At 37.1% G+C, this 21,420-nt stretch overlaps 1 protein-coding gene across 1 annotated transcript in view; it reads right to left on the bottom strand.

The window, feature by feature from the left end:
• Nucleotides 1-21,420, bottom strand: part of GLRA3 (glycine receptor alpha 3) — a 184,629-nt gene that overhangs the window by 107,718 nt on the left and 55,491 nt on the right. The window contains exon 3 of the mRNA XM_075197606.1: nt 18,077-18,144. Within this exon, the coding sequence (XP_075053707.1) occupies nt 18,077-18,144 (68 nt within the window). The remainder of the gene's footprint in view (nt 1-18,076; nt 18,145-21,420) is intronic.

Here is a 21,420-nt window from a genome sequence, read left to right as displayed (position 1 = left end):
TTTGTAATGCTCACACAAGTAATACTTCAATTGTCTTGAAATACTGAACAAGCTGGCTAATCAATGCTTATATTTTTGTATTTGATACATTAATGTCTTTTCTTAAGATGTAAGTAAAGAAATGTCTCTGCATGTGCATGACATTAGCGTTAGTAGAATTTTGAACCCAAATGTATATAAATATTCATAGAAGTGAAACAAAATAATGAAGGTCATAATAAAATACAATTGGGTGAAATAATATTTTGTTTACTTTTTAATGTTGCTTTCATTCAGCATACAGAGCTTTTTGGAGCAAATTAAATTAACACTATAAATATATACCATGGAAAGAAATATGGCCATGGATATTGGGTCAACACAGACAAAAATGCAAATCTTGTATCAGTATCCAACAGGAAATAGCACTAATTACTTTAGTAATCTGGTACATTATTCTGAATTATATGTACATCATTTTAGCCTCATTTTTTTCAAAATCATGCAGCTGCCTGGGTAAATTTATCCTGAAGTTATATTAAGTTAAAGATTTATAGAGGTGTGTTTGAAACTAACTTTATCTCCCAGCTTGCTTCCATTCCACTAAACAAATCACGACACTACATCTGTAGCATTTAGTCCTGACCTCACTAACACAATCATATGCGTGCACCAGTCACTGCCTACCACAAGAGTAGCTCTGATGAAATAAGGGGGAGCCTGGGCTATTAGTATATATTAAGCTCACAAGTTATCCCTCATCAGATCAGTTGTACTGTGACCCATTTGTATATACACTTAGTCTCCCCAACAACTATATGATTATGCAAAATCAGAAACATGTTTTACTTAACTTTCCCAAAACATATTGCATCCAATTTGCTGAATGACCAATGGGACCAGCACCTTAATCTTAGGAACAAGTTAAACAAACCTTCCGCCCCATAACCCTGGTCTACTGAACTGACCATCTCCATTCTGCAGTGCACACCTTTATCCATTCTCTCCCACCAGCCCAGCTTTAAAAATACCAGTGTCCATCAATCAAGGAGCAGGGGAGAGACCCATCAGCACAGTTCTGTCCAGCACTGCAGAGCTTTATGGCTAATTAATCTCTGTGCTCTATGGGACTTAGTTCAGCAGACCAAAGGTGAGCAAAGCATGGAGATTGAGGATCTCTCATGGTGTACCTGGGGATTCTGAGAAGACTCTTTTGTCTACTTTACTTAAATATCCTGTTATCTAGTACCTAGTACCATAGATCAATGAGGCAATCTATGACTCTGAGGATGGCAGGTTCTTCATAGCTGACTCACTGATTGATTTGGTGTTTTGAGGAGAGGTAAGCAGGCAATATAACATGAATGTTGGTATCTTTCCTTATATATTGTATGCTGTGACCTAGTATCTAGTGTATTCACTTGTTTTTACTACTGTAAATGTTTTGTTAAACTTTATTATAGCTCATTAGTCAAGTGGGAGTTATGATTCCTACCACATGCTGATACCCAGACCCTATCTCCTAGCCCAAAAATGGGGGCCCAATTAGATTGCCCCCCCATAATATAATTAGATTTGGTGGCAGCAGTAGCTCATTTAGATTCTTAGCAAGCCAAGACCAGGAAGACTTGAGCGGATCAAGTACATGCTTTAGTCCTGATTTCTACCATAGTTGATACACAACCAGGTAGAGCATGCCAACATAGCATGTTTCCAAGTGATGGAGACTCCCGCTAATGGGAAGATGGCATACTTAGGCAGGACTGATACAAGCCCTACAAGTCTTACGAGTAGAGCATCCGATGACTCCAATGTAGAAGGGCTCTGTAGAGAAACAATATAAAGCAGTAACCCAGGTAAATTACCCAGTCACGCTTCTAGCTGAACCCAGATACAAGAGATGTTAGACACATTAGGATTCTACACATCTCCAACTAAAACAGTGTCAGGGATAGAAATGTGCATTGGAATACCGGACTTGCCAATAATCCAACCTGATCCCTTGGGAGAAAAAAAATCTGTTTTTCAACCAGATAACCAATATGACAAACTTAAGCAGGATATTCATCATCATCATCATCATCATCATCATCATCATCTATTTATATAGCGTCACTAATTCCGCACACAGAGAGAGAGACTAGGAGCAATTTGATAGCAGCCAATTAACCTTCTAGTATGTTTTTGGAGTGTGGGAGGAAACCGGAGCACCTGGAGAAAACCCACGCAAACACGGGTAGAACATACAAATTCCACACAGAAAAGGCCATGGTTGGGAATCGAACTCATGACCCTAGTCCTGTGAGGCAGAAGTGCTAATGACTAAGCCACCGTGCTGTTCAATGGTGATATGATGAAAGCGCCTGCAAGCCATTGGAGGAAGCAAGTTATACTGGATTATTGGATATTGATTTTACTTTGGGAAATAAATGGGATGGGGATTATTAAGAGCATTTATTACTCTGGTCACCCATTTCCAGACACAGAGAGAAGGCATATCTCCCTCCTCCAACTACATGGCACCCAAACATTATTACAGAGGCTGAAGATTCCTCCACAGAGATTTGTTAGGAAGTCAGAACAGAATGACAGGTGGAATTAATATATATGGAGCCATCTGCCAAATTGCCATAAGCACTTTGAACCACTACATAGCAATTACTAGTTTTCAAGTGTATTGAGAGCAGCTACTGGCATTGGCCCAGTAGGTTCCCTTAGGACACATGAGAATCAAGAGAACTGGAGCAAGGCTGCTGTGGATTTTTTTTTATGTCGCAGAATAGACTGTGATGTGAATAGATATAGAAATACCTTAACGATATGTAGATGAACAGGATTGGTCTTCGAGTAATCCTGCACCCTATGCTGAAACCCTTCCATTGAGTGTCCATGTATATTATTGGTTTCCTACTCAAACCCAGTAAAACAGTATTGTTATTATCCTTTATTTATAAACTGGCAACATATTACACAATACTGAACAAATTATTATTGCTCACCAACAGCAGTGTGAGCCAGAATTCCAACCACACATTGATGAAATATTTTGCTTGTCTGTTACTAACAGTTCCCCTCTAACTCTTGTAATTTTCTCATAAATTATACAAAATACTATTTATTATGTTACCCTTAGACCAGCCTTCTGTCTTTAGTAAAATAATTGGCTAAAAAAGTACACATACACATTTTTTCACTGTATCCAAAGCCCTACCTGTCAAGAGCTCTTTAAACATCCTGGGATAAACTTAAACATGTGAGTGCTGTAAACGTAAACCTGTCTGCCATACATGGGTAACAGAGCAGAAATATATAGCCATACTTACCTGTCAGATGTATTGTATGAGAAGGTGACATAAGCTCCACCCACTAGTTTACTGTCGCATATGTGAACTTTCCAAAGTCACAGACTAATTACTTGTTATAAGTAGTTTTAATTTTACAATTTGTGACCATTTACTTTGTTCAAACAACATAACAATAAATAAACATTGAGGAACTGACGGAGACTTGGCCGAAATTACACCACAAATTGCAGGAGCAAATGACTTTCACTAAAAAGCTGCCATTACGGGCATGTGCAAAGGTGCAACTATCGCAAGATACGTGCAGGTCCGTATTAGTGGCATATGCCCCTGGTTTATGTCACATACACTAACATACACCCATTTTCACTTCTTGTGTTTTTAAAATACATACGCTACATGGCATCAATAGAACTTCAAAAACCTTTTTAATATAGGAGAAACAACTCCCTATCTTGCATATGTGATAAACAAATGCTTAAACATGCACACATATATTATATATGCATTATATATACATGAGCAACACATAAAGTACCCATGAGCATCACTAAAGCACTCGCAAACAGCTAATCACAAGCGGTTTGCTATTGCTGGCAAACGTCATCATCATCATCATCTGCTATTTGCACCTATCCGCCTGCGAATAATATGTCTTGGACAGGTGTTTGTATACGTCTGTGTCCCGGTCTGGATCTGTTCACAATTGCGCTAACACATTCTTACCGTACTTGGGCTATGTATGAAAGGCCCTTCCTTCTCCTGCTGTGCAGCTCCGAGCACAAATGGGTGTAAGTGCCAGCATGACGGAAATCTGCATAGGTGACTATGCGTGTGGCCATGTTTCTTGGCATGCGCAGATCGATTTATGCCAGACTCACTACAGACTGGTATGTCTTTTTTTTATTTACCTTTAGATGAATACATTAACATCATGATGTTCTTCAATGTAATCTCTGTCATTGAAATGCTCTATAAATTAAATAGAACACTATTGTAATTCTCTTCCATTCTATGAGTATTAAATTTAACTAGACAGAAAATAATTATTTACCAGTAAATCTCAGCAGCGAGAGGGTTAGTATGTTTGCATGTGTGTATTATGATGTAGTCAGCTTAAAATGCAGAAGGGGAGATTCAGCTGTGGGATTTGAATAGATTAATTTGCCCATGCAGCAACTAAGCAGCTGTTGTTCAGTAGAATTTCAAAGATTTGTATTGAGAATTGAATCAATGATTCAGGGCCATGGTCTAGCTACAATATAACGCGCTGTGTGACAGGTTACATAGTGCTTATTCAGTAAACAGCCAAGACAATTTGTCATAGAGTGGCATGTCAGGCTGATGCTAATAGATTCCAAGATTAGAGGGAATTAATTTATTAAACATTTAATTGATAAAAGGGCATGCCATTTGTTTTACAACGTATGTTAACATCCAACATCATTACCAATGTTATGAAGCACATGCTGGATGCCAGCTATGATTTATGCATATAGGATCTCTGCAACCTCTCTGCTTGGTTGATTTTCAAATAACCTTTAGGAGTGTGAGTTAAGAATAAAAAAAAAATGTCCTCGCTTGTGCTATGCTCAATGCATTATTTATCAACTTACGTATGTTTAGCTTTCCCAGTTGGACGAATTCAAAGACGAATGAGTACTGAGTGATGGATGGCAAAGGCAATCAGGTTAGTCATGTAGAGAGGCCACAAATCCAGCAAGTAGATGGAACACTTTAGAAATGGATTAGTTGATGCAAGTTTGAAGGATAACCAAGAAGTATGCCGTTTAATAAAAAGGGATTTAGTGATGAGATTACAACTTTTTCCTTTTTTTTTTGTCAACAGAAATAACAACTGTGTCAGCTTTAAGCACTGCATATTTATTAACATCATAAATGTTTAAAATTTCTGACCAAGGGAAAAATGTGGACCGTGTGCGCTGCTGTACAGATGTATACAGACAGGGCATGTTTTTGATGAACAGTGTGATTAAGCACCTGTCACTGTGTGCATCTAATATACTGTTCACCCGTAACAACGCTGCAATTCCGTAGCATTACTATGAGGGGGCTGGGGTTCATGTGACTCAACCCGTTGTGTCCTCTGCAGCTCAGGGTGATAGTTTGTGCTGTATATTAAAAAGGATTGTACTTCATTAGTGGGATCTGTTGTTTTTTTTGGGGGGGGGGGAATCTTTTGCTAATGTTGAATCCCATTCCTAGCTTTTCACACTATTAGCAGATGAGAGCGTGTGTTAATATTAATCCTCCATTCCATAAACCCACACACACAATTTTACATTGATGAAATTTGTCAAAGAAAAATGCTAAACACTATAACACACTGTAAGACTAGCAGTAAATAATAAGACAGTAAAACAGTTTTCTGTTTGATATGTTACTCTTTTGAGCCCAAGGTTGCTAATACTGTTAGAGTAGAAAGTGTTGACAGGCATAGTGAGTGATAGGGACCAGAATCTTGAGTGAGAGGCCATGATAATTCTGTACAGCAAATAGGCCCATAGGACACACTGTTGTTTCCTGAAGGGTGGTGCTGGACTGCACTTATTGTTGCTTATTTTCCTGGCAGAATGAGCACATTACCAACCTTTCATAGCGCTATGGAAGAGCTTCAATAATGCTCTATCATTAGTCATGGATGTCAGTGCTAAGGGCCAGAGCATGAGCAGCCTCTTGGCTTCAGATAGAGATTCCAAGTGGGTGATGTTCCTCTATTTATTGTAAAGAGGGGTCAAATTTTTGGATAGCCCCTTTAAGACTGAAATGCTGATTTTATCTGAGTGCTGGAAACAAATGTTTAAGAACTGTTGCCTGATTAATAAAGTTTTAATTGCAACATCATGAAGCCTATGGGAGTTTTCTGGATTCTGAGAACTCCAGCACGTACACTACACATTTATTTTTTATTTATGCATTTAACCGAAAAGAAATGGTAGTTATTTATTGCATTATATTTCTTTAATGAGCATCTGCAGATTTGCAATCATTTACATATTTACATATAAAAATATATGTATTAGAGATGAGTGGTTCGAATTCTGTCTAATCAGACAGATTTGATATTGAATGAAACCGATTCATGCCCATTTTAGATGTCAAAATGAGGCAAAACATCATTTCCGGGAAAATATTAATGCAAAACTCATGAGAGTTTTGGATCGATATCTTCTATATAAAGTCCTCCATCATTTTCTCATGTGCCATTTTATAACATACAGAGTGTAGGAAGGATGTTAGCTGCAGTGCTCTGCTCTGAAAACAGCCTTTAAAGTTAAACTATAGCATATAGAATTAGACAGGGTGAAAGAGGGACAGAGAAAACAATAAAAAAGTTGTTATTATTGTAAGGCAGTCCTGCAAACATCAATCAGCTAGAATAATTTGGTGATCAGTAGTGGCTACTGGCTGTTATTAATGCATATATATATATAGTACTAGTATATAGACTGAGTTAGATATCATTCTGAACTAGGTAGTATATTTAGTGGAGAAAAACAGTGGGCTTTTGCTGTATGACTATTAGCAGCAGAACCCCAAAATACAATTAGATTTATTTCTTTTAAAAAGTTGTTCTAGTGAAAGCAATCTTGTGTAGGGCAGTGACATCTATATTAAGTGGGGGGAAACTGGCTGTTTTTGTGAGAGTCAGCAGCAGAAACCTTCCAAAGAACTACTATATACTAAAGTTTATTGTATTTTCCAATACTTGTCAAGTTTTTAAGGGTGATTCAGTGACATCTATATTAAATGGGAAAAAAGGGTGTTTGCTTGTGAGGGTTTTTTCTGAGCAATTTTGGCATTCAGCGACCGCATGTAGAACATTGCAGTGGCTGTACAAAATGCCATCTGCCATGCCACCAAATGAAGCAAGTGCATTAGATAAAATAAACAACAAAAGAAATTTCATGTAAGGTGCAAGAGATAAAAATGTTGAAACACTACATGGACACTAAATTTGGAATGTTCAACAGCATGCATTATGGTGAGTGAAGAGGCAGTGACAATCAGATCTCATTAGATGGACAGAGGCATCAGTACATATTTAGACAAGTAGATACCCAATTGTAAAGCGCTATGTAGTTTGCTGTCGCTATATAAATAAATGTTGATAATGATAGACGAAGGTGGTTAAAACCATCTAAAAAACTTCAAAGACTATGCACACAATAACTTTGGAACATTATAGGGCATCCATCATAGACACTGATGCTATAGAAACAGGCAGAGGTGATTGGATGGACAGTCGGATGAATGAACAGAGTTAAACATTTATAAAAATAAATAGATAGAGGTGGCCTGCCCCCATACTAAAAATTGAAAGACTAGTACTATGCACTTCTTGATGAGCAGATCATTAATTGTAGACCAAAAGAAGAGCTTTCAAATACCTTGTTTTACTTTTGTGGTTGATTAAGCTTTGTGTAATGTAATGATATATTTGCTAGTAACCAGGTATCTATATAATAATGTCCAGGTTTTACATTAAAATGTCAATTTCAATTCCTTCTTTTGGTTAAACTCAAGTGTAGTATCAGACCTAGTACGGTTGGTTCGGTACTGGTTTTGGTCTGCTGCCGGAAGCCCGGAGGTGTTTGGAACCCAAGGTGCCTCTGCCTCCAGTGTACAGGGCCCGTAGGTGACCGAAAAATACAGTGATGCCGGGACTGGGACCCTCACCTTGCACAACCCTGGGGTAAAGGAGATTGCCTGAGACTTGCAGCAGAGGCTGTCCCGAAGACCCATGTATATAAATATGTAAAATTTTAGTAGCTAAGAATTTTTGAATGAATCTAGGGTATTTTGTGGTTGCTGAATTAAAAAATGTATGTAGTTTTTTTCGAATTGGCTCTAGTTCTTGAAATAATGGCTACCCTCAATTAAGAGGGAACTCAGACGTAATTCAAGCACATGGGAATCTACCAGAACATTCTAGAAGGTGAGACAGGCAAATATTCTAGGTGTTCCAAAATATTTCCCCTTCGCATATAATTGATTGGTCACCCAATCAGCAGTCAGCTGACAGTCGGTAATTGATTGGTTCACATTGTCTATTGTGTTTTTCTTGTTTCTAGTCCATGTAATATATTTGTATACATCTAATTAGTGTAAATAAGTCAAGTTGTATATGGTGTGTTGTAGTGACAATTTGTATATACAAAGGGGGCCTGAGTCATTAAGGAGAGCAAAGCATAAAAAAGGAGTAACTTTGGGCAAAACCATGTTGCACTGTGCATTGGGGGAAAGTAAATTTAAAATGTGGGGACAGATTTATAGTTGGGGTAGAGCATGTCCTAGATCAACTTTATATTTCAGTGTAAAAATAAAGCTATCAAGTATTTGTCTTTTAGATGTAAAAACAGCCAGTATTTAACTTATCTGCAAAATAATAAACTAATTTGCATCCCTTACATTGTAACATGGTTTGTCCCAGAGAACATTTACTCCTTTTTTTGCCTTACTTTCCTTAATGACTCAGGCCAAGAGTGTTTCAAGTAAGAACGAAGTCAATTGGTCGATAGGGAAAAAATTAATAATTCTCCCACCATTCCATTTCAAACTGGGACAAATTATACAATTTGTTTATGTCTCAGTTGTCAAGAACTTTTTGGGTAACCACACTTATGAAGAACTGGTGCAAAACATGCTCACAAACTTTACAAAATTTGAGCATAAAGTTACACTTTCTCCACAGCCACTTATAGAGATTTCCGGATAATCATGGTGATTTTAGTCAGGAACAAGGGGAGAAGTTAAATCAAGATATAAAGGTTATGGTGGACAAGTGTCAGGGCACATGGGACAGACACAGGATATCAGACTATTGTCGGAGGCTGCAACGTGATTGTCCTGATGTTTTCTGAACACACATAGGGGGGTATCCAATTGACCGCAAGTTATTTTTTAACACCATGTTAAATCATTTTAACGCATTTTTCTTCATTTTGGAGCGCTATTCAATAAAAAATTTGACACACCATTTTTTTTCTGTAACGGTCCTATCGCGCTCAAGTAAAAGATCTATTGAAAGTATAGGGTGTGCGAGAGGCAGTTGTGTTAAAAGCTATTCAATTGTTTTTTAATGCGGTGCGTTAAACAGGCCAATATGCTGTTTTATCTCGCACCTCTTTGGGGTGTGATAAAAATAAAAAACCTAAGAAAACTATTTGAAATCATGTATTAATGAAACAAAAAAGATAAAACTATGTTTATCAGTAATGCATAACATGAAAAAGTTGATTTTATTTTAAAAAAGAATGAAAAACAAAAACCCCTTGAAAATAAAAAAACACAAAAATCACTAATTAATTATATTTATGTATGTTTTCTGTACTAATATGTATGTACTAATGTGTTTTGACATGTTATAGATGATTCTATAGTAAAAAATAGTAAAATAAAAAAATATGCTAAAAGAAAGAACTGTATGTAGATATTATAAAATAGAAAGGTTGTGTAATGCAATGTATGCAAATGTATGGCAATTATTTTTTTTTTTTTTATACATGACCGCGGTAAACCCTTTCCTTCACTCCCCTAAAAATTTGCAAGCACCAATGATTAACGTACTGGGGCAGCGTTTCCTGTTTTTCAATTGAATTGCACGAGTTTTAACGCTACATTAACTAAAGTAGGTAAAAACCCGCGTGGGGATTTTTTTTTTAACCTGGCGGAAAAAAAACTTGCGGTCAATTGAATTAACCCCATGAAATAAAATCGTACAAACAACATTATACTATGCTTTCGTTGTAATTATCCAAATCAGCTTACTATGGTTATCTGTTATTATACCGAATAAAAGCTAGCATATATCTCATGTGTTTACTTTTGCATGATTTGACACAATTTTAAAGCAATCTGCAAGAGGCATTGAATCATATTAAATTTTTAGCACTGTAATATATATATATATATATATATATATATATACATACACATATATACATTTATATACACATAAACAAACATACATATATATATATATATATATATATATATATATAATATATATAAGCCTAGCGGTGTGTGTTAGTGTGTGTGTGTGTGTGGAAAAAACTATTTTCTCAGAAAGGGCTCATCCAATTGACCTGAAATTTGGTATACTGACATTATTTGGCAAAAAAATTATAATAGTGAAGTCAGTTAACTTTCATAATCCCCCCTTCCCCCCTTGGGAGGGGTAGTAAAGGCTAAATTTACGAGTTGAGGGCTCAAACTCTTGACCGTGTGGGTATTTATTTACCAGAGCCTGTGTTTGGTCATTGACAATTGTATGTCGCATTTTCACGAGTACGGAGAAGCAGTAATGTGAAAGTGCAGGTTATGAATACTGCCCTTCAAGGAGGACTGATTGAGCACAGCGATAAGGTGTTTAGCAGAAACGTTGTGTATCGAGAGGTTTTAGAACAGTAAGACGATGGAGATTAAGGATGTGGCGATGAAGATGAAGGATGAAGTGATGGAGAAGAATGATGAGGTGGTGACATGTGGACAAAACCACGTTAAAAAAGGGCGCTTACGTCGGGAAGTAACGCTCTTCCCTTGAGGAGGCCTGGCCTAGCCCCAAATGCATGACAAGAACCTTTTTAACACCTTAAGTAGCTTGATTTGACTAGAATGCATGAGTATCATGCACGGGTTAACGTGTGTATATATATATATATATATATATATATATATATATATATATATATTGTTAGTGAAGTTTAAGAAATATGTAATAAAACAGGCAGTTCAGATAGGCCAGTAGTTGCCCTTCCCACACAAGTAAGTTTGTATACCTGGCATTGATGGAGATTGGGTCGCCAAAAACTTCTGTCTTAAAAAGACAATGCAAGTGAAAGTCCACATTCTGAGAAATTAAGAGGAAACAATTTGGCACTGGCAAAGAATACATGTATAGATTGGGATATGATGGCTGACGATTTACTCTATGTGATGGAGTTAGAGAACCATGTAGACTGGTTAATTATTTTTTGAATTGGATCAGAGAAAGCAAATGCAATGATGGCAGAGTTACAAAATCCTTCATTAAGATGAGAGTGGACACAAGTCCTCAACTAAGGACAGCAGCATTAGAAGATATTTACAAGATGATGACTGAGCACAATGTTAAATGGTGCAAATCAATATGGTATTGTCCTTTTGCCCACCCACACTGTGCTCACCCACCCATATGTTGAAAAGGACAGGGACATAGTTTAGTACACCAAGTACTTCAGCGACAGGGACTACCACTTTTGTGTCTGAATTATTTGATTTGTTTGGGTCCCACAAAAGCCAATATTTTGGTTATTGAACTGGAGAATAGAAATTAATTATGGACATTTGGATAACAGTGGTCACTGGTAATCTTCCTCAATGGTGACAAATGACAATGTTATCATCACACCCATCATCATCCTCACCAAAGGTGTATATATCAATTACATTTTCATTTAAAAAAAATAAGATACATCAAGTAGGTAACTGTTAGGCATCATGAGTGACACATTGGAGAGGGTCAGCAGCAATACATCGGAGAAGGTCAGCAGCAATACATTGCCTGTTAATGCCATCAATAGTAATATAGGAGCAAAATAACTCAAAATCCCATAATGTCATCTATTTTTGGCAATGTTTAATTAAATCCAGATCTAAAACCATAAACTTTCATGATTTTGGGGCAAAACCTGTCACAAAACCAAAACAGGAAGATGTTTTAGAACCAAAATAACATCCAAAACCAAAACATGGGGGTCAGTGCACAGCTCTAATAAATGTATAAGTCCATAAAAATTGTTACAGTGCAGCACAGAAACAGACTATCTATAATTCTTCATATACAGTAACATATAATGTTTAAGCTTTTAGTTCATATCCTATTTCTATAATTTTATTGGTGAACAGCAATATATAATCAGGATAGAATTTACTTACAATGATGCACTATGTATTTAACATCTATGGCCTCTTCTCTGAACATAAGCTTTCACTATCACCACTCTCTAACCCTGAAGCATCTTATGCTGCTCTGTGATTTTGCCATCTTCGGCCTCATGAAGTCTTGACCTCTGCTTTCACTGTTTTCTGTATTCTATTTTTGAATATTTGTGATCATACAGTGATAAGATGTCCACACCTCTCCAGGTATAGGAACACTACCACAGGAGTCAGTTGGTGTGCTGCCAACATTACAGACATCAGAGCTAATAAATCTCCCGGTATATCCCTAACTCACTGCTATTTGATCAGCAAAGCACATGTAATTTATTCATTTGACATGTTACAGTTGGAAATCTTTCCTCAACTGTGATCAAGTGTAAGCACATGACTCTTTGTACATTAAAGACGTGACTAATACATTAGTGACAAGCAATCAACCAATCATACACCTGTGAAAAATGTTCTGTGTTATACCCAAATTCAGAATCAGAAAGCTATCATTCTATTAAGTAAAATAATTGCTGAACTGTCTTTAAGAAGCCACTGTCCTGTTCAAAGCTTTTACAGCATTATATATCTTTTTGGGTTCATGTGCTTCATCATTATAACCACAATGTGTACTCTATACTTTCCTGATAGCATCAATCTACTGTATATCATGAATTTAGTTTTTATGTTTCTAGTTTAAGTGTTTCCTGTAATGATTATTTTACCACCACTGTCATCAGGATTGGTTGACCACCACTGTCATTGGGACCAGTTGACCACCACTGCCGTAAGGACTGTTTGACACCACTGCCATTCAGCAGATTAATACGATTTTCATGGCATTTTCATAGCAGTATGCATCAGAGCAATTTTAATACCTGTTATTCTGCATTTACATATTCAGTATTTCCTCCCTAAACCAAATTTTAACAATTTAATTGGAAATGAAAAATGGCAGTTGGTTATCTTAATGGTTCTATATTAACATTTGGTGCCCACAACATTGAGATGACCAAGTAAAGTAACAGCTGTGTTCTACTTGACTGTTTGTCTGTTTAAATGAAAACAAACACATTTTATTATAAGATTGGCATGTGAAACAGTGTTCTCAAATCAGAAGAAACTCATTCATAATGTAAAAATATACATTTTGTTATGTTTGGAAAGTCAGCTAAAGTGTGTGTGTGTGTATTTATAGTGAAAGTCAAATAATTGGATGACATAGTTTCAAATCAATAACCGTCAATTTAATTGGCTTTGTCTGAAAATATGCAAATAGCGCGCTATGGCGTGGAAGGGCATATTTTGCAATAACACTTGCAAGCACTTCTACATACATTTACATTCACACATTCATTTGTAAATAGTTCACATTAATAAAGTTCCAGCACATAGTCTTTGATAATGAAATGTAATTGATTTAATAGTTTAATATAAAAATGTTAAAACCACTTTAATGATATCTTGATATCTAAGGTTCAGGATATAGGAAATGTATCATATTTAGTGTCATTCTAATCCACTTTTTACCATCAGACATCCGCTACAATCAGCTAAGAAACTACACCTTGCGTATGCAAGTTATGGATGATAAAGGTTTAATGGTCAAAATTATATTGTGTTTGTAATGCTAATGGACCAGTTTGAACCAGCATTTTAGTGGGAAGACACGTAGGCAGCTGATGGAGAGTTGACCCCCACCCTTGGAGGGCATCGTTTGAACCGAACTATGACCTCCATTATAGGGGACTGTCCTAAATCCTCAACCAATGGAAAACTGCCATGACATCACTACTGTTTTTTATGTACCACAAACTGTATATAAACCAGGCACTGAGACCATCATTCAGTCTACTTTGACCATAGGCTTCAGGATTGAATGACTGTATGCTGGATTGTATCAGCTGAACTTTATCTTATTTAACTGTTATTTGTTCCATCTTGCTATTAAATCTCTTTGTGTGTTGGAACCACATTGATCACAGTGGACAATTTTTATTAATAGCGGTTAGATGAACATAACAATGTATATATATATATATATATATATATATATATATATATATCTAATACATATAAGCCTAGTGGCGTGTGTTAGTCTGTGTGTGAGTGGAAAAAATAAACCAAGCTGCAGCGCCACCAGCTGGGCAGAGTTATACACTGACCTACTAAATTCTTAGTGTGTGTGGAAAAAAAACCTCAGAAAGGGCTGAAATTTGGTATACTAAGATGTTTTTAATTTGTTAATTTAATTTGTTAATTGTTAAAAGTGTTTATAAAGATTTTTAAAATATATATATATATTTCTTGAAGGAGAAGTGACAGTTGGGAGTGATTGGTGGTTGCCGGGGGTGACAGTGGGGAGCGGTTGGTGGTTGCCGGGGGTGACAGAGCGAGAGGAGTGTGATACTCAGGACTGCTGAGAGAGATCCCTGTGTCTGGATAGACATCTGGATAGATGTGGCGATAAAGATGAAGGATGAGGTGATGGAGAAAAATGATGAGGTGGTGACATGTGGACAAAACCACGTTAAAAAAGGGCGCTTGCATCGGGAAGTAACGCTCTTCCCCTGAGGAGGCCTGAGCTAGGCCCAAATGCATGACAAGAACCTTTTTACCACCTTAAGTAGCTTGATTTGACTAGAATGCATGAATATCATGCACGGGTTAACTTGTATATATATATATATATATTTCAAATGATAACTATTGTATTTCTATGTATTCATTTACAGAAATGAACAAATTCAACACTGTGTTAAGTAATAATGATAAAGCAGTTGCACAACTACGTAAAAAAAATCTTAACCATAAACATATAAAATAACAAAATAACATATACACCGGTATATTACAGACTTAGCTAGTTGAGCAAATAGAACTTCATTGAACAAAGCTAATGATGTTACTGTGCATATGTATGACTCACATCACCAGTAGCAATATATTAGGAACAGATCCAGAAAACATGTACAAATTAATGGACAAATTAATTTACATATGCGTGTTTGTAAGTTTGCTACATATCCATTCCACTTGCTTGCCCACATAGTAAATATGGCAATCCAGTCCATTAATTAAGAATAAACCAATACAAGAGTTATTGGCCGACCAATCTCAAATTGATTTTTTTTTTAATATAATGTTTTCATTTTTAATGAGCATGTTATGTCTATCTTTTTACATAATCTCATATTTTTCAGTATTCCCAATAAAAATCCCTCATTGGGCAGATATCTTTTTTTTTAAAGGATAATATACTGTAACATAGCATGAAGCTGCTTTATGTTCTTCCATATCTCATACAGTCAATCAGAGGCAAAATTAGCGGCCGGTGGGTCCCGATTCAGGGAAGTGGGGAGGAGGAAACCGGGAACCAGAGCTCGCTAGTTCCGACCCTCTGCATCTGCCGTGCAGCGGTCCCATTATCTCCTAGGGCCCCGGTGCACTGCATCTGCTGCACTAATGGTCGTTCCGCCCCTGTGGTCAATTCTAGGATATACTACATTTTTCCTCAAATAATCCCTTATATATTTTTCCTTCAACATTTGCCTGTTCTTAATGTTGCTCATAGAATTGAACAATATATGTAGGCCGTGTGGCTATGTTAAATTCAGTCACTGTCAGTCACTATCTGATACACCTGTTTTCCTGGTGGGGAGTCTACAAAGCATGCACAAATAGAGCAAGGTCACATGAGCGATTAGATCAGAAAACAGAGAATACGTTGATATGTTGAGACACTCACTTAACATTGAAGTAAAAAGGGAAAGCTGTTCCCATCACATTATTATGATTCCACTGTCAAAGCACTGCATGCAGTGTAACCTAGGGTATCGTTATTTTAAAACGCAGTGATTTACTGGCCCACAGGGATAACTGAGGATAGAAGTGAGAACCTATATAGTAAAAATAAACATTCTTTGGGCTGAATGCATTGTGGGAATAGCACAAACCGAAGTAGATTGGAACTGTGTACAAGCCTTTACTTGCATGCTGCACAGAAATCACTTGCATCATTTTGTACCTATTATTTCAGGAAAATGTAAAATATATGATTTGCAGCAATGAAACTACTTCATAGTGAAAAAATCTGTATATATCTGTATTATAGAAACAGCTATCATTTACGGAAATTAACACCAGGCTGTTGGATATATTGGCTTCCAGTACGAGTTACACTCACCGAGCTAGCAGAGTGAGCATTTCAGCAGGGGAACAGAGATAGACAATTACGGAAAGAAGACACACTGCGGGTAACCCATTTGCCGGATTTCCATCTCATGGTACCCGTTCCTATATCATATGTGAAAGATACTTTCTTCTATCCACCAGTTATTTGCTTTAAATGCTTACCTATATGCATTTGAGAATCATTTGCTATTAGACTGGATGTCGTGATGTGATCTACTCATAGTCCCCATGCTGATCGTCTATTATAACTTACTATACAGCCACATCAATATTGCCATTTATCATTGACTTCGGTCGAGAGAAAGTCGTTTTTAAGGAATATTGGTATAGTGGTGAATACACCCATTGATTGTTTGCACTTAGTGCGCTGTGAAGATATTAATGAGAACACAATTCACAAGGGAGATTGAAGAACCAATAAGGAGATTCTTGGTTACAATTTATCTAATCTATTTAATAGGTTACTCACATATCAATATTTTATTTTATAGGTCAGTGCACTGATCAGTAATTATTGGAATGTGTTGTTTATTTTTATATTTTTTATTGGTCCAGTGTTTATACTTAATAAATATGTATATTGTTGCATAATTCCATTATACTGTGACGGTTATGGTGTAGTCTCCAGCGCTGTGAATTTTTCTCGTCCTTCGCAGTTGTAGGAGCTTTCACCATTGCCTTCTAATTATCATCTGTGCTATTGTTTAAGCTATTTTGATCCATATATTTTGGTCTATTCAGCGCCAGGGATTCTTTGGGGTTTTTGGTTTTGTACAGCTATCACTTTAAGTAGTTAATAAATAAATGCTCCTCCCTTTCAATGTAGTCATTTAAGAACTGGAAAAATACATGTGCATAGCGCATTTTTTTTTTTAGATACATTTGCACCTGTGCATGAGTTGTGAGCACTCTAGCTGCCCACCCCCCTCAGCCACAAAATCTTCTTTTATTTGGAGTGTAGAGCTGAGCTGTGACATCATAGCCCGATGCCACACACCCCAGAACCTTACATGCATGGAGGGTTAAACTTTCTAGCTGCTGTCCCTTCATGTCAGCGTGAGGCTGCCACAGTGATTATGAAGACACTTAAAGAGTGACACTATGTCACTTATTCAGTGTTTTAGGCTCCCCCTACACCCTAGTTATTGCCTAGGTCCACCTAGTGGTAAAACTTTGATAGTTTCATGCCTCTATTCCACATTTCATGCTGCTTCAGTAAAAGTTTTGCAAGATATTTTACTGATTTTTTGGTCTTTTACACATCTGCAAAAATGGTTACAAAATCACTTCAACGTACTGCGTATTATTACATTTAGACCACACCTATAAATATTCTGAATTTTACATTTATCTCTAATGTCTCATAAAAACATACATATATTTTTGCATGCAAGTAACAACAAATGTATTATTACATATGGAATGTCTTGCCCATAACAATCAAGTTTCCCTATCATTCTAGAAAAAAGCAAAACATTTTGAGTGTGCAAAAGTGTGCATGTGATGTCCGGAGGGAGGAAGGCGCGCCTTTAATCGTCTCTGCATTTTTCTGTGTTTGCAAACAACCCCATACAATTCTTATTGAAGCTCTAATAATATACAGTATATCTGAAAGTATCACTGTATTGTTGCTGTAAATTAGCATTGATGTTATTTGAAATACATACCATGGTGGTTTCAGCAATTGACCCAAAACTGTTTACAAATATGTTGCATGTCACATTCACTGGAGGTCCTGTGAATAGGAAAAAAATAAATAAATTACAAACCAAAAAAACATGACCCAGCAATTAGGAACAATAACTTTATATAATCATATTATATGTACAGAACAATAATTATAAGCACATAAGGACAATGCTAGATTATTTGTTATACCTAGACTTCTTGACTACTTGTATATAATGCTGATATCCAGGAGCAGTGCACTGCATTTTAGACATGTTCAATAGGGTTAATTTTTCTCAGTGGGTAAGAACACATAAAAGTAAGTAGCGGACATTAGCTGCAAAAATAAGAAAATGCTCCAATGTATCTATTTCCACATTCTGTATGTACGTCACCATAGAGACAGGGGCAGGCTGGCCGGGGGGGGAGGCAGGGGGACATCTGCTCCCCGGGCTGGTCCCATAGTGTGCTACCTTGGGCTGGATCACTGGGCCACCTGCATTATTTTCATTTAAAATAGGCTGCTGAGTCAAATCTTGCCCCCGGGCTAAAGCTTGCCAGCCCTCCCCTGCATAGAGATCAGTTAACTCTATTTTACATCATGTATAAGATGCATTCAGCGAGCAAATGAACATAGTTCAATCTCACTGTTTAACAAGTACTGTACCGGCACTGTGTGTGCAGCCTTACAGGTCTATTTATTATAGGGTGAAAAGCATACTTGCCAATTCTCCAGAATGTCAGGGAGACTCCCGCATCTTTGGAGAGTCTCCCGGACTCCCAGGAGAGTATGGAAAAATCCCGAATTCTGCCCACTTCCCCCGGTGTAAAATGATGTGTTTGCATCAGTACATCACAGGAGGCGGGTCCAAAATGACACAGATTTTTGGCACCCCGCCCCCTTCACGCCCACCTCCCCCGGCGGACACCCGAAAGACAGCACCATCAGGTTGGTAAGTATGGTGAAAAGCCCTATTACCAGCGAAAATGGGTGTTTTCGCCAGAGATAGAGCTTCACCCCTATACGTCGATGAGTCACCAGTCACCACCAATGATAGCACTGCTATAGCTACCAGCTGACCTACCAGTGTTAAGATTTACCATTGAAAGCTTCACATGGGGATGCTTATTTAACAAGAATTGCGGAGATACAAGTTCCACCACAATCCTTTTTATGTCATCACCATTTCAGGATAGAGATAACAAAAGAAAATAAATGAACCAAAAGCATTGTTTTCTATTGTGTATTATTTTAAAATATTTTTATGCATTGTTTTGTTATTTATATTATTGTGTTTAATAAATGAAGCTGAAAGCCCAATTCTGCAAATATCCCCTCAGCCTGGCGAAGCAGTAAGTTAACCAGTCAAAAACCTCTTTGAGATTTTATTGATAAATGACAATAGGTGATTTTCGCAACCATAGAATATCAGCTTTGAATATTGGAGTATTTCTACAGCAACTTTGATAATACTATAGACAAATAGAATTTTCTTACTATGTGTTAAGGCAAATTAAGTGTGCAGTCTTACCATTTATTAAGTCAACACAGCTTTCAGCCAACCACTATTAGTAATATGGAAGCCCCTAATTAGCAGACTTTTAGTTTGGTTGTACTTTACCAACAGCAGGTGTTTACAAAGAAGTCACAATACATCTAGTTTAGGGTCCAGCCTATATAATCACACATCAAACGTATTTATCACAAATTTAAAGTGAGCTCTTTACAAGAAATAGCAGTAGGCATCTACACAATAATTCAATATTCAATATTGCAGTCATATCCGTAGCATAATTCTTGTAGGAAGATAATTTGGTTTAAACCATTTTGCTTTGCAAGCACTTTTATTTAGTTGACAATACAGATATTTCCTATTCTTTGCAATAAATATATTGTTTGTATTGTCAGCCTGATTATTTAGATTGTAATTAATTCACAGAATTGCCCAATGAGACTGGTAAGAACGGTAAGAAAATGTTGGTAGTTCTGAAAACATGTTTTTTTTTTCTGTAATCAGATTCATTAACACAATTTGAAGGATCAAATATTTCACAATCATTTCCCAAATTTTAATGAGTTGACAGATTGGCAAGATAATTACTGGTAAAATGCATATTAGACAACAATATATATTTCTGTGAATAGACTCACAAAAAATAAACTTATTCTTCATGTAAACAATAGAGCTGTTCACTGACCCCCGTGTTCTGGTTTTGGTTTTGGCTTTGGATCTGGATTAACTTTGTGTTTTGGTTTCTGTTTTGGCTAGAGATGGGCGGGTTCGGTTCGGTTCCCCGAGAACCGAACCCACCCAAACTTTGCCTATCCGAGTACCGAGCTGAGTAGCTCGGTACTCTCCCGCCCGCTCCGAATCCAAATCGAGGCCGAACGTCATTGTGACGTCGTTGGATCTCGGGGCTTGGTTCTCGCGATACTTCAACATTAGAAATACACGCCTCCACAGCAATCCATCGCCATTTGACAGAGGGAGAGAGCAGGGTGTAGTCACAGGCTGATTAGAGCAAGGACAGAGAATCCAATATTCTTCTTGCAATTGCTCTAACAAAAATTGCTAGAGAAGAGAGGAGGATAGAGGTTTATTTTTTTTTTTTTAATATTTGGCACTCCACAGTGCTTTTGGGGTGTCCCCCATAATTGTGCATAAATATTTCTGGCTGTCAAAAGTCATATCTGTCAGCAGTATCTACCAACTAATTTTTAGCACTCCTCAGTGCTTTTGGGGTGTCCCCCATAATTGTGCATTAAATATTTCTGGCTGTCAAAAGTCATATCTGTCAGCAGTGTCTACCAACTAATTTTTAGCACTCCCCAGTGCTTTTGGGGTGTCCTCCCTAATTGTGCATAAATATTTCTGGCTGTCAAAAGTCATATTTGTCAGCAGTATCTTACCAAACAATTTTTACCACTACAAGTGCTTTGCGCTCAGAATGGATTCAAAGCAGTCCACATATGATCAGAATGAGCAACCAGGTTATGTCACCAGTCCTGATGTTAGTGTTCCCAGTACGTCATCTGGGCAAGGCGATGTCAAACTACAGAGTGTTTCGAAATCAGTCAAAAAAACAAAATAATTTTTTTTTTTTACTGTGTTGAAGCGAAAAAGTAGTGTTACTGAGCAAAAGTTAAGTGCCGATAAAAAAAAAATTGCCAACATGCCATTCTACACACGCAGTGGCAAAGAGAGAATGAGGCCTTCACATTTGGCTATTAGTGGCAGATCCCAAAAAGTTACCGAGCCTACAATTGGTGCACAACTACTGTTACGCGTCAAAGCCGAGCTGCAAGATAACAGTAAGGCATTAGAGGATAATGTTTGCTCTG

Source organism: Mixophyes fleayi, chromosome 1 (assembly GCF_038048845.1).
Source record: "Mixophyes fleayi isolate aMixFle1 chromosome 1, aMixFle1.hap1, whole genome shotgun sequence".
NCBI lineage: Eukaryota > Metazoa > Chordata > Amphibia > Anura > Limnodynastidae > Mixophyes > Mixophyes fleayi.
Note: the sequence above shows the minus strand (reverse complement) of the source record. Positions and strands in the feature narration are given on the sequence as shown.